Genomic DNA, 19,091 nt, shown 5'->3' with positions numbered 1-19,091 from the left:
TCAACATGGTGGCACTGAGGAAGAGGAAGACCTAGAGAGGTACATGGGAGGTACAGACAACAAAGATGAACCCTTTTGCACATACAGTACTGCGCTGTCAGTGAAGGCAAACATGGGTATATGGGTGGATAGATGGGTAGACAGGCTGAACTATTAGATATGTCTATGAAGCAGGGAGTGTACTCAACACCATGTATAAGGTTGGCAGACAATGGTCCTGTAAGTATATTTATTTGTATGATCTGAATTCCCAGGTGTATAGTAGAGTTGACAAGGGACAAGGCTGTAGTCATTTCTTGGTCACAGCCAGCTACCCAGAGGGACCAAGTAGTTGAACTTGTGGGCTCAGGACCATTGTCATGGGCCATGAAGCTCAACTGCCATAACATACTACATAAAACACTGTTCCACCTCCTACTGTGGCAAGCAGCGACTGGGATCTTAAAAGCTTGCAAGCAGCCATCTAGATGCAACAATGGGTCTCTCCTCATCCAGAGCAAAGAAGAATGAAGAAAACCATAGACACATGGAAAGAATTAGTCCTAGTGACTGGTACACCATGTGATCCACAGCCTATACGACTATCAGACCAGAACTAGATGGTGCCCGGCTACCATTGCCAACCACTTGGAGGGGGATCTATGTAGGAGATCCTGGATAGAGAGGGAGATCAATGTGGAACAAAACTCAAAATCATTTGGTAAAAAAAAGGGTGGGTGGGGGAGAGGGGACCATGTTTGCTGGTCTGATAAAGCCTATTGGAACCACTGAGAGTATGGCCCCTAGCTGCCCTTCAGGTCTGGAATTGAACCCACACCTGTGGCTTCCAGCCAAACAGAAGACAGGCATAGGAGTTGAACATTTATCTGAGGTAGATACACTCCTTGAAGAGATCATGGGAAAAAAAAGGGCTGCTTATGCACAAGGAGACAGCTCAGGGGGCAGGAGTGCATGGAGAGACAGAGGCAGGGAAGAGGTTAACTATGGGGAGGAAGTGGGAGGGAGCTGTTGCATTGTGGTAAATTGTAGTCAATGTCATGAGACAAAGTGTATGCGAACTGCTGTACGGAAAATGAATTTGCTTTGTAAATTTTCCCCAAGTCACAATAAAAAAAAAAAGAGAGAGAGAGATGGAAATCATTACTGAATGTTAGTTACTACCTGGATCCATAGTGGTAGAAGGGCAGTGTCTACCTGGCCACTCCCTTGGGAGCACTGGGGAGTTAATAGTAAGGGAAATAAATGACTGTAGGAGAAGCTATAGCCTAGGAGGCAGACTAGCTGTGTCATCTTGGTTAAGTCACAACCTTTCTGTGTTTCAGTTTCCTCATCTACCATGAGATAATGTCAAGGTCTTCATAAAGTTAGAGAGAGCGTGATAAACTGAAAGAAACAAGGATCAGTTTCAGAATCACAAAGGACCTAGATTTCAACCCCAGTACTGCCAATGATTAGCTGTATGCTCTGGAACAAATGACTTAACCTCTGTGAACCTCACAAAGGAGCTCTGGTGGCATAGTGCCTAAAGCATTTGACTGCTAACCAGAAGGTTGGCAGTTCAAACTCACTATATGCTGCACAGAAGGAAGATAGGGCAATCTACTTCTGTAAAGATTTCCAAAACCAAAAACCAAACTCACTGCCATTGAGTCGGTTCTGATTCATAGTGACCCCTCCTTGGGTTTCTGAGGCGGTTATCTCTATGGAAGTAGGTTGCCAGTCTGCCTTCCGCAGAGTGGCTGGTGGGTTTGAACTGCCAGCCTTCTGGTTAGCAGTCAAATGCCTTAGGCACTACACCACCAGAGCTTCCTCCTAGGAAATCCAATGGGGATTGCTGTGAGTCAGGATCGACTTGATGGCAGAGTTTGGTTTGGAGTTTTGGAATGAACATCACTTTCCTTATCTGTACAGTGAGAGTAAAGCTTTCCTCTTTGCTTAGTATATATTTTCTTTACAAACAATAGCAGTAATAAACAAGTTAGAAAAAGAAAAAAAGTAAGTTAGAAATCTAAATAAGATTAGACAGTAGGTAAGTAGGAGCAGAAAGAACCAAGCTGGGTGGAGACTGGGGGCACAGAAGCCAGAATGACTTTGGGAGGCTAAGAAGAGTAATGGAGGGTGGTCCTTCCTTCTAATACTCCAGGAAAACGTGAAAGGTTACCAGCCCGTCCATAGTTCCTTATGAACACTGTGGCCTAGGCAGGCACTTGCACATAAGCTTTGGGTCACGTCTTGTGATGACTGGACCCAGCAGCCACACACCTAAGCCAAAGGCAGCCATCCATGGGCTAGATAGGAACTGTCCAGATGTGAAAGCTCTACCCAACGAAAAGGGGTCTGTATTGTCTGTATGGGGGGAGGGCAGATTGGACCCAGTCAGATCCTGATCTCAGAAACAAAATGTGAGGCACAAAGGCGGCACAGGTCTTAGCACAACATTCCTGGCAACCTGAAGGAGCAAAACTAACTCAAGTACAAAGGACTTCAGATCGCTGACCTCACTAGATCCTCTGATTCTGAGCACTCCTAAATCCTTGACCCTCATGGGGTACAGACATCCTGCCCTTGAGGAAGACTGACCTGGACATAATGACTACTAAGCCAGGGATACCCTGTGTGGATGGGCACTCTGGTCCTCGTTCTAAGTCAGTGACTATACTGAAAATGCCAAGCTTCCTTAAGCTCTAGATTAGAACAGCATGGTCTCCAGCACCAACCTATCTATGTGCCTGATCACCCACTATACTCAAACCTCTCACTGTCAGGCTACCTGTGGTTACGGACCAACCACAGCATCAAGCTACTGTTACTGCCAGAATGACCACAGGGTAGACTAGCCACTATACTGGACTTTCCTGTGCCCCTAGTGCTATGGATGACCCATGGGGTCGGAGTCATGGTTGTCTAGTCTGAGCACCAAAACAACTACTGACGTAGTCAGCGCACAGTACCAGATCAACCACTAGACCAATCTGCCCATTGCATTACTCCTCCTATCCAGTCAGGTGGGCCATGGGGCCACATTGTGCCTAAGCCTCATCTAAATCCCATATTCTTATCTTCTGTACCCACTACAGCCTCTCCACCACATACCTGAGAGTTGACAGCCTGTCCCATGGGGATTCGGGAACATTCCAGAGCAAACTGTTTGACACAGAAGTAACAGCCCTGGAGACAGGGTGAAAATGTGATCAGGAGGGTAAGAGACAGGCAGGTCTGGCTCTCCCCACTCAGTGCTCCCTCCTGCTCACCTGGAAAGCCAATTCCATGAGGATGATGCCCCCAGGCAGTGCCCGCTGCAGGTGGTATGTGGTGACCGCAGACCCAGTGTTCTGGAGAAAGGAAAAATAACTGGGGCACTGGAGCTCAGGGGTAAGGGCTCCCTAGCCAGCAGGGCAGGGGCCCCTTGAGCCACTGACTTTAATGGTGCCATTCTGGGATCAGTAACCTCACGGCATCACTCGGTGTCATTGGCCTTCTACCACTGCCTTCGAGTTGATTCTGACTCACAGCGACCCCCATTGGGTTTCCAAGGTGGTAAATCTTTATGGAAGCAGATTGCTCAGTATTGCTTCCATGGAAAAGCTGGTGGGTTTGTACCACCAACTTTCTGGTTAGCAGTCAGATGCATTAGGCCCTGTGCTACCAGAGGTTCTCTCTGACCTTAGGCCTTGGGAAAAGAATTCAGGGTCAGTGGCATCACAGATTTCACTATGGGGGAAGGTGATATGACAAGGAGTTACCTTGGGACTCCCATCCGTCTTGGCTTTAGGGCAGGAGAAGGAGCCTCGGCTTTCTGTCCCAAGGATAGCCATGGCCCGCAGTCGGCTGGTACTAAAGAAGAGTAAGGAGAACAAGATGAGACAGGTTAGTGGGGTGAAGGATCTGACTATCAGACCCAGAATCCATTTACATGGAATCATTTTGCAGGAGAGGAAATAGGCCCAGAGAGGGGAACGACTTGCTTGGAGTCCCATAGTGAATAAGTATCAAGCTTAGACTGGAGTCTAGGTTAGACTGTGGGGCAGGGCTCTCTCCACAGTAGTTCTTGCTCTAAAAGGAAATGAGAGCAGTGCTTGGTGAGGAGGTGGAGACCAATCCTCTTTGTTACTAGTGAGGGCATGAGGATAGGGAGGAGAGGCTGCTGTGAATATAGGTAGATGTCCACAGTGATAAGAGAGATTTGCATTCAGGCGTGGGCTAGAGATCTGAAGTATTTCTAAAATTATTTATGAAAATTCAAGGAGATGCTTGATGGCCTAGGTAGGCATCTTCCTGTGAGAGGGAAAAATGGTTCCCTTTTGATTGGAGAATGACAGTTTCGGCATTTCACAGGCAAGGGGAGAAGAGAAGCAGGGAAGATTCTGTGAAAAAGGACAAAACATGAAGGCCAGTGAGGCCCATTCATTACACTGATGAGCTATAAACACCAGACCTGTCTTCCTGGAGTTTAAAGGCCCTGGAAAGAAGAGATGTCCCACTTACTCCTGGTAGAAAATTAATTTCAGACTTAACTAATGACTGGTGATAGTTAAAAGCTTAGTGAGAAAGGAAGGCTGAAAATGTATCTTTAAATTTGTCTTTAGAAACATTTTTTAACCAAGTGTCCTTTGTTTTAAAAAGGAATTAAAATTTTTAAGGAGAACATAACTGGATGGAAAGTATGTAAATTAATGTCTTTCGGGGAAGCTCCTACAACAACTGAGAACTGACTGTGAGTGGCTATGACCAAGAGGCCAGGAGACAGTGATGTGAGGACTGGTCCTTGGTGAGAAAGCTAGCTGACTTTGGTGAGAAAAGAGCTTTCTCAGGCCAAGAGCCACACACGATCTCAGGAAGGTCAGTGGGATGATCACGGCAGAAATCATTAAGGTCCAGGTCCAAAAGCTTAAAGCATATAAGAGATTTATGTGTGTGGTGATATAAAGCATGTTAACATATAAGCTGTAAGTGGACGTGAGCTTTGTGAGAATGTACACAATGCTATGCACGTATGTGGGTGTGAGCACCACAGATGTTGTTATGAGCTGTGTAGGCCATGTGGGAGGGCCACATGGAAGTGTATAAGAGCCTCACGTATGTGTGCTAGTCTGGTGAGATGAATAAGGCCCAAGTTGTTAAAAGGACCTGTATGAACAGAGGATGGGCCTGTGGGGGCATCACCTGCAGTGAGGAAAAACCAGGAAAGGTGGGGCCATCTCACCTGCGGGCAGGCGAGGGAGGCCGCAGTGGGACCAGCACAAAGCCTATGCTCTGCAGATACTGCACATATTGTTGTAGGAAAGACAAGCTCAGCTCCTTCAGCCACGGCTCCTCACGGGCTCCTGGCAGAGGCACATCAGAAGATTCGCAGCTTGGGGGTGCCTCTCGGCTCCCAGATCCTGACTCAGGGCGATGGCGCCGCTGTGGGAGTGGAGATTAAGTTAGGCTCTACTCACTGCCAACCATCCAAGTTGGGGTAAAGGGAGATCTCATGGGAGAACTCTGTGGAGTCTTGGGGCTCACCTGCCCCTCAGAAGGCCCAGAAGTCTCTGGGGGCCCATGCAGCCAGGCAGCTGGGTCAAAGAGCAGGGCTGTTGCACAGTAATGCACCAGGCGGGACGAATGCTTCAGCGTCTCCAGCTCCCCTGCCTGGGGATATGGGACAGGGAGCATTACAGCAGTGGCCAAGGAAGGGTCACAGGATCCTCATGTAGGATACTAGACTGGGTCACGTCTTGCGATCACTCACACTGATGGGCATGCTGGCTGGAGCAGAACGCTGCTGCCAGGTTACAAACAAGTTCTCCATCTTCATCTGGCGCTCCAGCTCTGGGGATTGGAGGTATTAGTATTAGCACCAGTAGCTGCCATCCCTTTTCCACCTAGACTTCAGATTTCCCCTCTCCCTGCCCAACCCTGTGTCTTACCTCTACGCTCTGTCATCTTGATATCCAGGAACTGCTGCCCATGGTAGGTGACAGGATCAGGGAGTCTGGGCACAGGGCTGAGTGTCAAGCTAGGGCGGGCAGCCGTGATATCCCTCAAGGCCTCATCGAAGGGAAATGTGTCCAAGGGAAGAGGGCCCCCACCACGGGAGGACCCACTCAGCCGGCCCTGCTCACGGCTCAGTGGAGGACTTGCACTCCGGATAAGGGTCTCTGCTTCCATGGTTGGCAGTAGGAACGGATTTGGCTCCTGAGGGAGATGGAGCCTCACGATGGGTTTCCCCATAGCCTTGCCCTAGGACCCCCTCACCCCATAGCTTCCTCTCTCAGATTCCCTCTCTACTACTCTGTCCTCAGTCTGTCCCTTTTCCCGCTTCCAACCAGGTACTTTCTTTAACTGACTCCTTGATAGCCAGAACTAGAGGAAGCCAGAGCAGCAGGCACCTTTTCATCTTGTACTGGGAAGTCCAATTGGCCGTAATGGTGAAAGAGTCCAAGCTTCTGGCTGAGCAGGCAGAAGATGAGATGGGCCCGTGCATTCTGCCACTGCACAAGGCGAATCAGCGCTCGGCCCAATGCTGCCCCCAGGTCTGGAGCCCAGTTGTAGGTCAGCAGCTGGAGCTGGGGATCGGGGTCAGGGTCAGTGAGATCACAGAACCCCTTCTCCCCGCCACCCCCTGACCCCACTTGTACCTTCTTGTCCATGACTTCCAATAGCAAGAACCTCTGCCGGGGAGCATTCCGCCCTGTGCTCCCGTCACCTCCTGGCTCAAAGCGCTGTAGAGCTTTTGCAGCTGCAAGGTGGAGAAGGGGGAAAAGGGAGGCTGGAGACAGACCCTCCTAGATCTCACCCACCCTGTGCAGGGTCAGAGACCACCCCACCAGTCACTCTGAAGCTACCCTCCACTAGATCATGTCCTCACCTTGCTGGGTTGGTCTCCTCCACTGCAAAAAGTTCCTTCCCAGAAGCAGTAGATGCCGCTCAGCTGCTGGATGGGGAGCTGGGCCCAGTTGCCCAGGTGAACAAGGACTGAAGATCTCTGATTCTGAACCCCTACCAGGAGGGAGGGGCATGTAGAAGCAGACAATCCATCGCCCCATCCCCTGGCCAAGCCTTCACCTCCTTGGCCCCCACTCCCACCTCTCCTAGCTTAGCCTCCATGTGTCTGGCTTCCTGGAAGTCCCTTTCAACCCCATGTAATCCCAAACTTACACATGCTGTTCAAAGACTCGGACACTGGTGTCTCCAGCCATTGAGGTGACCAGAGTGGTAAACTCAGACAAGATGGATGGAAGGAGGAACCGGGATACCATGTGGGTAGAGCATCTGGACACTGAGGCACAACCTGCAAGGCAGGCAGATGTGTCATTATGGGGTTTCAGAATGGAGGCCGGGACAGGGGTTGGGGGCTGGGAGAGGGGGTGGGGGTCTCACCAATCTGAACCATAAACTCCATCCAGCGCTGACTGACATGAGCGAACACAGGATGCAGGGTCCCCACTTCACCCTCTTCTAGCTGTGTTATCCGGCGCCTGAAGACATAGCAGGAGTTAAGGTAACCTCGCATCCACATATGGCATGATGTATATAAAAACCACCACCACTCATCTGAGATTTCCCATCCATATGTTCCCATGACCCAAGAGGGCAACACACACACCTTTGTCTCTGGGTTCCAGAATCCGGGCCTGGTGCCCGCTCAATTCCACCGGGAGTGCGAACACTCTCAGTTTTGTGACGTCTCCGGCCCCGAGTGTCTTCTGGCCGATCCAAGACAATGTCGTCAGTTGTTTTGGGAGAACCCAAATCCCCATATTCTGTTTTACTCTGGGAGCAATGCAGTGAATGAGAAGAGGTTACTGAGAAGCAGAAAGGGGTGGAAGATGGAGACCTCATGGACAGTGACAAAAGCCTGGAGGTCTGGAGGCCTGGGCTTTGGTCCTAGCTCCCCTGAAGGCTGATGGAACAGCCCTGGGCACTCTATTTAACTTTCCTAAGCCTCATCTTCTTCATTGGGCAAAGCTCTACTTAAATTGCAGGCTCTGACAAGAAAAATGGAAGTGAATGGATTTAGTAAGCTGAGATACTCTCTCCATCAGAGAGTACTTGCCATGTTCTGCAAGCTCCCATTTAAGGGACAGCATAGTTTTCTATATAAGGAGATCTGTGGCAAGGCTTGGAGGGAATGGGGGTGCAGGGAAGCAGGGAGTATAAAGGGGATCTAGAAGGCAGATAAGAAAATAGATCCCAACTTCACCACTTCTCCCATTACCAGCATATCCCAGAAGCTTCGTCGGCCAGCTTTGCTGGGTGGAGTCACGGGCTCCCCAGGGACAGGGGCAGGGGGAAAGGTGCTAGTTCGGCTTGCAGGACTCCTGGTTTCCAACGATCCACTCCTGAGACTTCCTGTGGACACCAGGTATTACAAAGTCAGGTCATTATCAATCCCATTCCAGATAACCTAGCTCCAAGACTGATATGAGTTACTTGCCACTTACTCTTATCAGCGAATGACAGTACATGCAACTGATACAGTGTGGCTTTGTGTGCATGTTTGTGTGATGTGAATTCTTGATTTGAATTCCAAGCTACACTGAAGGAACTAATGAAAAACAAGGCTCCAGGAATTGACAGAATACCCGCTGAAATGTTTCACCAAAAGGATATAGTGCTGGAGACACTTAAGAGATCCATATTTGTGCCCATTCCAAAGAAAGGTGATCCATCAGAATATGGAAGTTATCAAACAGTATCATTAATATCACAAGCAAGTCAAATTTTGTTGAACATGATTCAAAAATGACTGCAGCAGTATACTGACAGGGAACTTCCAGAAATTCAAGCTGGATTCAGAAGAGGACATGGAATGAGAGATATTACTGCTGATGTCAGGTAGATCTTAGCTGAAAGCAAAAAATACCAGAAAGATGTTTACCTGTATTTTATTCACTATGCAAAGGTATTTGACTGTGTAGATCATAACAAATTATGGATAAAGTTGCAAAGAATAGGAATTCCAGAATACTTAATTGTGCTCATGAGGAACTGGTACATACAACAGACTGTCATTCAAACAGAACAAGGGGATACTGCATGGTTTAAAATTAGGAAGGGTGTGTGTCAGGGTTGTACACTTTTACCATGCTTATTCAATCTGTATGCTCAGCAAATAATCTGAGATGCTGGACTATAAGAAGAACGCGGCTAGGATTAGAAGACTAACGATCTGTGTTATACATATGACACAACCTTGCTTACTGAAAAGTGAAAATGACTTGAAGCACTTATTGATGAAGATCAACGATTATAGCTTTCCATGTGGATTATACCTCAACATGAAGAAAACCAAAATCCTCACAACTGGACCAATAAGCAGCATCATGATAAATGGAAAAGAAACTGAAATTGCCAGAAATTTCATTTTACTTGGATTCACAATCAATGCCCATGGAAGCAGCATCAAGAAATCAGATGATGCATTGCATTTGGCAGATTTGCTGCAAAAGACCTCTTTGGAAGGTTAAGTACAGAACAAAGATGTCACTTTTAAGACTAACCCAACCCATGGTGTTTTCAATTGTCTCATGTTGTTGTTGTTGTTATGTGCCCTCGAGTCGGACCCAACTCATAGCGACCCCTCCTTGGGTTTCCGAGGCAGTATCACTATGGAAGTAGATTGCCCCATCTTGCTTCCGAGGAGTGGCTAGTGGGTTTGAACCGCCAGCCTTCTGGTTAGCAGTCAAGCACCTTAGGCACTATGCTACCAGAGCTCCCAATTGTCTCATATACATGTAAAAAGGTGGACAATGAATAAAGAAGAGCGAAGAGAGTTGATACCTTTGAATTGTGTTGGCAAAGAATACTGAAAATACCATGGACTTCCAGAAGAATGAAAAAATGTGTCCGCAGCCAGAATGTTCCTTAGGAGTTAGGAATGGCCAGACTTCATCTTACCTACTTTGGTTATGTTGTCAGAAAGCACCAGTCGCTAGAGAAAGATATCATGCTTGGTAAAGTGGAGGGTCAGAGAAAAAGGGGAAGAAGACTCTCAATGACATGGACACAGTGGCTGCAATGATGGGCTCAAGCACAGGAAGGATTGTGAGGATGGCACAGTGCTCTGCTCTGGTGTACACAGGGTTGCTATGAACTGGAGCCAACTCAATGGCACCTAACAGTAACAAGTGGGTGACCAACTTCATGTATGTATTTCTGCCAGTGATGAAGCACGGTGAAGGTAATTGACAGCTGTGAATATTTATTTCAGATGAGGCCTTTTATAGGTAGAGGTCAATGGAAGTGAGATCTGAGTCAGAAAGGAAGGGGCTTCAACAGCCCAAGAGACTGAGAGAGAAAACTGGTGTGTCACTGAAGATCCTCAGTGGGAGAGGAAGAAGTCAGCAGGAGCAGGGGGCTGGCTGTGCCAGAAGCAAGCAGGAGGAAGCAGAAAGCAGACTCTGATCCTGGGCCTCACTTTCTACCTCTCAATTCTGGCAAGAGCCAGTCCACAAAAGAGAAGCTTCTTCCTTATGTTCCCAGAACCCTAAAGGGGCTTCTGGTCACCCTGGCCTGCAATATCTGATGGACTGTGAATTCCTCAAGATCAAGACTGAGACATATTCATCTCTAGGACTCCAGTGCCTGACAGACATACATGGTGCTTGATAATTGTATGTATTTGATGAACAAAAATGTAGTGAAGTAGGTCCAGAACCCAGAGTCAGGAATTCAGTGAGGGTGTTTCAGTGAGAGGGGAAAGTATAGAGGGAATAGCAGAAATTTACCCTGCTGTGAGTATATTTCAGATAAACTCCCACCTGGAGGCCCCTTGAGGCCAGATTACGAAAAGTATCATTCTCACACAGGAATTACCCTTTACTCCTTCTTCTTCCCATATCCAATAATGGGCTAAATCCTATCAATTCTACCCTCAAAGGTGCTCTCAAGTTTACCCCTCCCTCCTGCATTCCCACTGCCTCTGCCCTAGTTTAAGACTTGTAATTTGTCACTTGCACTAATGTTAACAGATTGCTTACAAGGCTTCTTCCCTCTAACCTCTCCCCTCTCTCCTCTAGGAGCTGGAGTCATCTTTCAATCACATATCTGAACATATCCCTATCCTATAAACACCTTTTAGAAACTGCCCTGCTCTTACAAGGTCCAAGGACCCTAGTGTGACTTACCGGGCAAGCCTGACACCTGGCCCCCACGGCCTCTCCAGCTTCAGTTTGCTGGTCTGCCTCACCTTACACATTAGCCATAGTGGGCCATTGCCTACTCCCAACGCCACTGTCTGGAAGGCTCTTTCCCCACATGAATCGGTTGCTGTTTATTCTCTTATAGGCCTTGACTCAAGGATTCCTCCTTTCGAAGCTTTCCCTGAACTCTACCTTCGCACCTTCACCTGCTGTACTCTCTTGCCTGGATTTCGTCCTGGCGACCCCTCTCTGCCCTGCCTACCTGGTGGGGCATCCTCTGTACACAGTGAAGCTGGCAGCAGCCGCATCTCCATGATGGCATCAGCCAGGGCCTGGCGAGCTGCTCCTCGCAGCTTTTCCTCCAGCTGCACAATACTGATGTTCCCCTTTTCCCACACATCCAACCGAAGCCGAGGGGCCCCATTCTGAGCTGGAGAAAAGAACGGGGGTCACTCGAGGGTGCCCCTAGATCCCACCCTACTCACCACTCTACCTCTCACAGCATTAACTGAACACCTTACCCTCTGACCCAAGCTGTCCCACCTGAAGAACTGTGTGGCATGACTGGGGAGCGCGTGACCTGGGTCAGTTGCTCAAATTCCTCTTCTTGTAGTGGGTCTTGGGGCCCAGGAGAAGTGGGGGGCCATGATGTCAGTGAGATGGGTGTGCCTTCCTCATCTACAAAGGCTAGAGTGATGCAGGCAACTCCTGGGTAGAAAAATTCCACAGGAAGGCTCAGCCTCAGGACTTCAGACCCTCTGTCCACAGAGCCCCCTCAGCTGTAAGCCTGGTAGAGCTCTCTCAGTCACATAAAATGAAAAGACTTGCCCACACCTGGTAGTGTCAAAGGCTTGGGCCCTGCTCTTTACCTTTGCCCCCAGTGCCCTGTCCACCAGGTTTGTTATATAAGTAGATGTCCAAGTCGGAGAGGCCACCCTGCAGTGGGAGCGGATGCTAAGAAGAGAACAACCACAGAATACTAAGGTCAGGCAAATGAACACGAACAACCCCCCTAAAAAACAAAACAAAACAAAACAAAATCAAGGGATAGGGTAGCCTTTTAAAATGTGTGTGTCCACAGTGGGGAATGGGGTACAGGTAATATGGCAGCATAGGAAGACATTAAGTGTGAGAGGCATGGGTGTATACAAGTCCTTGGGCAAAGGTACATGTGACGGTATCTGTAGGAAACATAAGTCACACAGGAAGGGGATGTGTGAGAGATGGGAGGTAGGCATGAGTGCACATGGGTGTGGAGATGAGTCAAATCTCACCTGGAAGTGGTTCTGGCTGTTGCTGTCTGTGTACTTGGGAGAGTGCAGGAAGATGAGCAAGTTCTGCCGTAGGTACCAAGCCAGAGCAGGAAGCCAGGGCCTGCAGGAGGGAGGCAGGGCCAGGTGCAGCACCTCAGAGGGGAGGCTTCCGGGGGGCTGGATGAACTGCAGAGAATGAGAAGGGGCAGCCAGAGTTGAAAGCTGAGCTTCCAGCCTAGACCGTCCCTAGTACCTATGGCTGAGCCCTGGAGGGATGTTGGGGTCTGGGAGGGAGCTTACCTCCACATCAGCTGGTGTCAGCTTGCAGTTCCGAACGAGCATGACTGTTATGACGTCCAGTGTGGCCTCATCCAGGCGCCGACGCAGAACCCGCACTAGTTCATCTGTAATCTCAGGACCTTGGCACAGCCACGGAGGGAGGGTGGAGACACTGGCAAACGATCTAGCTACCACCTGCACCAGCCCTTAAACCCCAGCCTCAAGCACTCCCCCATACACTGGAGGCAGCAGTAGGAATGCTGGCTCTTGAGGCAGTCAGCACTAGGTTCTAGTTCAGCCAACCTACTCACTGTGTGCTGTCCAGAAAATGAGAACAAAATAGCATCTACCCCATAGGCCTGTGGTAAGGCTTAAAAGAGAAATTATGTAATAGTCTTAGCCCAAGGCCTACGACACATTAAGTAAGACATAAACATTAACTGAAAAACCCAACTACCTATGGGATACCATAGGCTTAACATTTCCAAAACTGAACCTAGCATCTTCATCCTAAGCCTACTCCTGGCACCCGGTGAGTGGGACCACCATCTAGGCGTGCAGTCACCCAGGCTAGATACCCAGGTGCCAATCTCAATGGCCCCTCTTCTCCAAGGAACATTTCAATCAGCTACATGTGCTATCTCTAAACATCACAGGAGGCTGTCCTTTCCCACCCAGCTCCCACTTGAGAAGAACCCAAAGCACTGCATGAACTGGAGAATGGGGCCCAAGGCAGAGTGGTAAGAAAGCTCTTAAGAGAAGCTGCCAGAGGATTTTTGGAACCTTACCTGGTTACCCCCTGATACCTTCCTTCTCACAGTCCTCACCTGCCTGCCCTACACCATGCACCAACAGCTGGATGTGTCTGTCCACTTGGCCCACAGGACGAGCAGCATCTGAACTGCGGCTGGAAGCCATGTCCAGGGGAGAACGAGGACCCTACAGGGAAAATATGGTCAGGACCCGCTCTAGGGAATAAAGTATGAGGGGAGCATGGGACCATAAGGGAATGGAGTGATACATGCCGAGGCCTCCTCAGGGCAGATGGGCTCTTGGCTCCTTGACAGAGCGAGAGAGCGGGGCCCGGCATCCCCTTCCCATGGGCGGTCGCTACAGGATGTCTCCAGGAGCCTGAGAAGAAGCAACAAGGTCTTTGTACATGCTTCCTCCCAAGCCATCCTTGACTCGTGCTTTACCTACCCCACCCTCCCAGGATCCACATACCGAAGATAGTATACAGCCTGTGTTGCTCGCTCCTGATAGACAAACATATTCTTCCGGTTCACCACGGAGAAGGCATTGAGCACAGAGCGCAGGGCCTGGATGGCTGCGGGGATACCATGGGCTCAGGAAATTCTTCTTCTGATTCCCCTCACCCCCACTCCCCCTACCCTTTCCTCATGCCAACCGCATACCCCGAGAAACCCCCATGCTTGGCCCCATCTTGAGGCGTGAATGAACTCGGATCACAGTTCCCCACACAACATCACAGGAGAAATGTCCAGGAACAAACTGCATTGTAGCTGCCAGGTACCCTCGGGGTGCACAGCTCTCATCAGCAGCATAATCTGGGGGAAGGGAGAGCAGGTGTCAAAAACAGGACACACAACCCTTTGCCCTCCAGACTTCTCACCTGTACACTAGACCACGGGGCCACACTCCTCCAGCCTCCTCATCCATGTCTATTAGCCTGCAGGGCAAAGATTATTGTTTGGACAATAAGACAGGACCAGGACTTAGAAGGATGGCCTTAAGAAGCTGTGGTTGTAGTACAAAGGTTTTCAAAACTATCCCAAGGAGACTTGGGGGAGGAGCAAAGAAGGTGAGTTAGAAATGCTAAGTGAGATAATTTTGAAGGCAACGCTGTGAGAGCCTAACCCTGTTGTAACCCATGTCCGTGGTACTGTTAGCCCATCTGTGTCCTTCAGGAGGTGAAGACTGAGTTCTGTGCCTGGAGGACAGCTCTCTGAAAGAACAAAGGGTGGGGTGGGGGTACACAAAAGCCCATGGCTATAGGCCAGTCCTTGTTCTCCCTCCCCAAGTTGGCAAGGAACCTTCCAGTAGGTCAGAAGTGACAATGTAGTTTTTCCAGAGAAGTTGCTGTCAGGCGTGAACAGCCTACAGGATACCCGGGAGGCTGCAAAGTTTCTGTGCCACGATGGGATTTTGGTTGCTAAGGGTTTAAGGGAAACATATGGAGAGAATAAATGAGGAAGGGCTGTGTCTATGTTCTGACTGGTTTCACATCTCAGGCTGCTGGAAGTCATTTTGAAGTAAAAATGCTTGGCTGTCCTAACTCATCCTCAGTTTGCATAAGATGCCTTTGAAACCTTGGGAAGCCCACTAATTGCAGGGATTCTGCTCTGATATGAAGAACATTCCAGGACGTGCTGAGAGATGCACTCTCCTAAAAAAGTTAAAAATGTTCGTACAGACATGCAGAGAATGTTAAAAATAAGAAGTGGTTCAATTTTAAGTTTAAACCAGAGGGAAGACCGCAAGGAATGACATGATGTGCCTTTTCCTCTGTGAGTTTGGGGTAAGAGATTATCAGGAGTAAGAGAAAAGGAGTAGATGGGTTGAGACTTCAATCGCCATTATCATGTTTCTGTTCACTGTTACGGATAAACTGCATTTCCCAGGCATATGTGTCAACTTGGCCGGGCCATAATTCTCAGTATTATGTAATTATCCTCCATTTTGTGATTTTACCAAAAACCAGACTCACTGCCGTTGAGTCAATTCCACTCATAGCAACCCCTCTTGGGTTTCTGAGGCAGTATCTTTACAGAAGCAGACTCCTCAGTCTTCTTTCCAAGGGTTTGAACCACTAGCCTTCTGGTTAATTGTCAAATGTCTTAAGCACTACGCCACCAGAGCTCCTTTTGTGTTCTTAATTATTGTTAATATTATAAATCCTAACCTCTATGATGTTAATAAGAGAGCTCTTGTGGTGCAGTGCTTAAGGCATTTGGCTGCTAACCAAAAGGTCAGTGATTTGAACCCACACCTACTCTGCGGAAGGAAGGTGAGGCAGTCTGCTTCCATAAAGATTTACAGCCTTGGAAACATAATGGGGTCAGTATGAGTCAGAATTGACTCAATGGCAGAGAGGGTTTGTTTGTTTTTTTTTTTTAAATGATGTTAATGAAGCCAGAGTATGGGCAATTATGTTAATAAGGCAGGACGCAGTCTACAGGATTAGGTTGGATTTTGAGTCAATCATTTTTTGGGATATAAAAGTGATTAAACAATCGAGCAGAGATGGGAGGGACCTCAGTACCACCAAGAAAGAGCAGCCATGACCAGACTGCATGCATCCTTTGGACCCGAGGATTCTGTGCTTTGAGTGTCCTAGGTCCAGCCTCCACATGTTGAAAGGAGACAAGGACTTTACCCCAGGGCCCACAGTGAGAGACAGTTTTCTGCTAGAGCTAGTACCCTGAACTCAAAACTTCTAGCCTCCTAAACTGTGAGTCTATTAAGTTTCTGTTTGCTATGTTGTTGTTGTTGTTATGTGCCCTTGAGTCGGACCTGACTCATAGCGACCCCTCCCTGGGTTTCTAAGGCAGTATCACTACGGAAGTAGATTGCCCAACCTTCCTTCCAACGAGTGGCTGGTGGGTTTGAACCGCCAGTCTTCTGGTTAGCAGTCAAGTGCCTTAGGTACTACACTACCAGAGCTCTGTTTGTTATAGCAGCACAAAATAATTAAGACATCTACCATGATGAGAAATCCCAAAGGAGTCCTGTGCCTGCCTCGAGGGCACATAACAACCAATCAGAGGGCAAGCCTTTCTACTAAACCTCAGTTCATCCGCTGATACCCTACCAGTTCATCCAGTCCCTTTTGATACCACTGATACCCTGCCCCTTCAATGATCTCTTCTCTCCTGTATTCTTCAACCTCTCCTTCTCTATTGGCTCTTTCCCTGTGGAACACAAACATGTTCGCATCTCTACATATCTTAAAATTCCTTCCTCGCCCCCGTATTTCCCCCTAGTTACAGCCATATCTATTTTCTGTCTCTCTTCACTGCCAAGCTATTTGAGAGAATAGTTATGCTGTGATCCAACTATCTATCATCCTTTCACTTTTCATTTTCATCTGGTTTCTATTTCTATCTCTCCACTGAAGTTACTTTTACTAAAGTCACTAATGAACTTGCAATAGCCCAATCCAGTGCTCCTTTTCTGTCCTTATCCTCCTCCTTCTCACTGTATTACTTGGCATGGATGACCAAGTAATGAGGACTGTGCCCTCAGCTTCTCACAAGGTATTGGATGAGAGAAAGCGTAGCAGCACACTCAGCTAGAGGGTGGGGGCTCACCATCACTGGGGAGTGGCACCCGCTGACGGGAATGGAAGGGGGTCTCGCTGCGCCACAAATCTTCTTCGCTCTCAGCCACCAGCAGAGAGTTACACACATGACTGTCATGAAGGTCCTGAAGAAGCAGTCGCTGAGGGAAGTAGGAACAAGACTATCAGGGAACTGCAATACGCCATCATAAGTTGGTGGTTGTGGTCAGGGATGAGTATAGGCCAGAGAGAATGCCCATTATCACTCGGGGTTAATTATCACTGGGGGTTAGAGGTCATAAAGAGCATCAGTAATCATTGGGAGATTCAGAGATGGGAGTCCACAGGTACAGAGCTCAGAGCTCCGAGAGAGAACCCCAGTTAGGAACACTCATTCTTGTTCTTTGCCAGAATCTGTTCACCATCTTTCTGTCTCAGCTTAAAAATCACTTTTTCCAAGAAGCCTGGCCAATACTTCATTTGGTCAGAGCTCTGTTATATACTTTTCCTTCGTAGAAGTCTTCACAATTAGAGTTTAAATACTTTGTGTAACTTGGTTCTTCAATCACTCTCTCTCTCAGTCTATACAAACTCCAGAGTCAGACTTCCCTCTTCCTTGCTCACTTTTATATCCCCACGGCTAACACAGTGTTTGGCACAAAACAGATAGCTGTAGTTACTGGTGTAATGACAGGGAACATGTCATAGTTACTGGAAGGGCATGAGAATAACCCATTGGAACTCGGAGTGGGCTCTGGAGACTATACCAGTTTGTAGGGAATTGAGGGAGAAACACCAGTATCTCAAGGTCAAAGAAAATATCCCACAATTGTTTTGAGTCTGAGGTAGACCCAGAGCCTCTGAAGGTCAAGTTCCTGAAACTCCTTCCCCATCAGGGCTGAATCTCCATGCCCAGAGAGCCCTGTCCCTCATTGTCCAATACCTGATTGACCTCCCTGCAGATCTCCCCAACTCGTCTCACTAGGAGCTGCTGCAGGTGGCGACACTCAGCACCTGGCCCTCCATCCTCTCGTATCATGCTCCTAGGGAAAGAAAGATGGATCAGTGCAGAGGGGATTGTATGTGCCATGAACTGGAGCTAGGGTCAAGGACAATCAAGAATAATTCTAGAAGCCTTGTTCCATGTCTGCCTCACCAGCTCCCATGCGGTACCAAACAGGCTTCCATCATGCAGCCTGTCTTTTCTTTATTCTCAAATCTTCTGTGTTAGAATGGTGGCCCTCCCTACCCTCAACACCCATACCTTGAATGTGATTAGAGAAGCAGTATTTAACCAGATGGTTAGGTTTGAATGCTGGGTCTCCCACTTACTAACTATGACCCTGGGTGAGCATTTAACTTAACTGTACTTCAGTTTTTTCATCAATACAATGAGGATAATATTTCATAGAGTTGTTCTATGGATTAAATGAACTGATACATGCAAAAATACTTAAAACAGAGCCTGGCACATAAAAAGCACTTGTTAAATGGTACTATTACTCCTTATTTTCTTATAGCAATTTCTAAAGCTGGTCTGAACTGTAGATGCTCTTAATACTTAGTCAGGAGCCAAAATCCCTTTCAGCCTCTCAAATCCATTCTGAAAGCAGACAGTGACATGCTTTGCTATAAGTAGTGGGACATGATATGGCACTCCCAACCTTAGAATACAAGTTAGATTCCTGTGCAAAATCTTCAGTTTTTAACAACTCTGGAGATAAGTGTTGTGGGAACAGGGAAAAGAGGTCACCACCAAGCCTGGCTTCCACCTACCGTGCATGTGCATATACTTCTACACGATCTTGCAATACCCGGATGATGAGCCAAAAGTCAGGCAGGCAGGGCCCAGGATGGCCTGAGAGTGAAGGCTGTGGAGGTGCTGGCTCAGGTGGAGATCGCAATGTGAAGGGGACCTTCTCACCAAGGGCCTCAGAGGGACCCTCACTGTCTGAGCCACTGCTGCCACCATCATAACCTGTGTCAAAGTGCTGAAGTTCAGCACCATCCTTAGCTGAGCCCAGCTCATATTAGCCTCCAAGTGCATTAGGCCTTGATGGTCCCTCCTTCAGATGAGTCCATTTTATCCTCTGCCCAGACTTCTCCCTGCAGAGCCCTAAGTTCCTCTGCCCC

General features: G+C 48.3%; 1 protein-coding gene across 1 annotated transcript in view; it reads right to left on the bottom strand.

The window, feature by feature from the left end:
* Positions 1-19,091, bottom strand: part of SZT2 (SZT2 subunit of KICSTOR complex) — a 73,720-nt gene that overhangs the window by 12,855 nt on the left and 41,774 nt on the right. The window contains exons 40-65 of the mRNA XM_042782564.1: positions 18,735-18,936; positions 17,902-18,001; positions 16,990-17,119; positions 14,074-14,226; positions 13,883-13,985; positions 13,684-13,789; positions 13,486-13,597; positions 12,680-12,798; positions 12,401-12,565; positions 11,996-12,080; positions 11,670-11,834; positions 11,389-11,556; positions 8,201-8,334; positions 7,589-7,755; positions 7,363-7,460; positions 7,141-7,273; positions 6,851-6,981; positions 6,621-6,721; positions 6,372-6,548; positions 5,910-6,177; positions 5,732-5,811; positions 5,506-5,631; positions 5,204-5,403; positions 3,744-3,834; positions 3,252-3,332; positions 3,094-3,168 (exon numbers count right to left, since the gene is read on the bottom strand). Coding sequence (XP_042638498.1) covers positions 3,094-3,168; positions 3,252-3,332; positions 3,744-3,834; positions 5,204-5,403; positions 5,506-5,631; positions 5,732-5,811; positions 5,910-6,177; positions 6,372-6,548; positions 6,621-6,721; positions 6,851-6,981; positions 7,141-7,273; positions 7,363-7,460; positions 7,589-7,755; positions 8,201-8,334; positions 11,389-11,556; positions 11,670-11,834; positions 11,996-12,080; positions 12,401-12,565; positions 12,680-12,798; positions 13,486-13,597; positions 13,684-13,789; positions 13,883-13,985; positions 14,074-14,226; positions 16,990-17,119; positions 17,902-18,001; positions 18,735-18,936 — 3,470 coding nt within the window. The remainder of the gene's footprint in view (positions 1-3,093; positions 3,169-3,251; positions 3,333-3,743; positions 3,835-5,203; positions 5,404-5,505; positions 5,632-5,731; positions 5,812-5,909; positions 6,178-6,371; positions 6,549-6,620; positions 6,722-6,850; positions 6,982-7,140; positions 7,274-7,362; positions 7,461-7,588; positions 7,756-8,200; positions 8,335-11,388; positions 11,557-11,669; positions 11,835-11,995; positions 12,081-12,400; positions 12,566-12,679; positions 12,799-13,485; positions 13,598-13,683; positions 13,790-13,882; positions 13,986-14,073; positions 14,227-16,989; positions 17,120-17,901; positions 18,002-18,734; positions 18,937-19,091) is intronic.

Source organism: Orycteropus afer, unplaced genomic scaffold, assembly GCF_000298275.1.
Source record: "Orycteropus afer afer isolate SDZICR_OR568_19922 unplaced genomic scaffold, OryAfe1.0 scaffold00370, whole genome shotgun sequence".
Classification (NCBI taxonomy): Eukaryota; Metazoa; Chordata; class Mammalia; order Tubulidentata; family Orycteropodidae; genus Orycteropus; species Orycteropus afer.
Note: the sequence above shows the minus strand (reverse complement) of the source record. Positions and strands in the feature narration are given on the sequence as shown.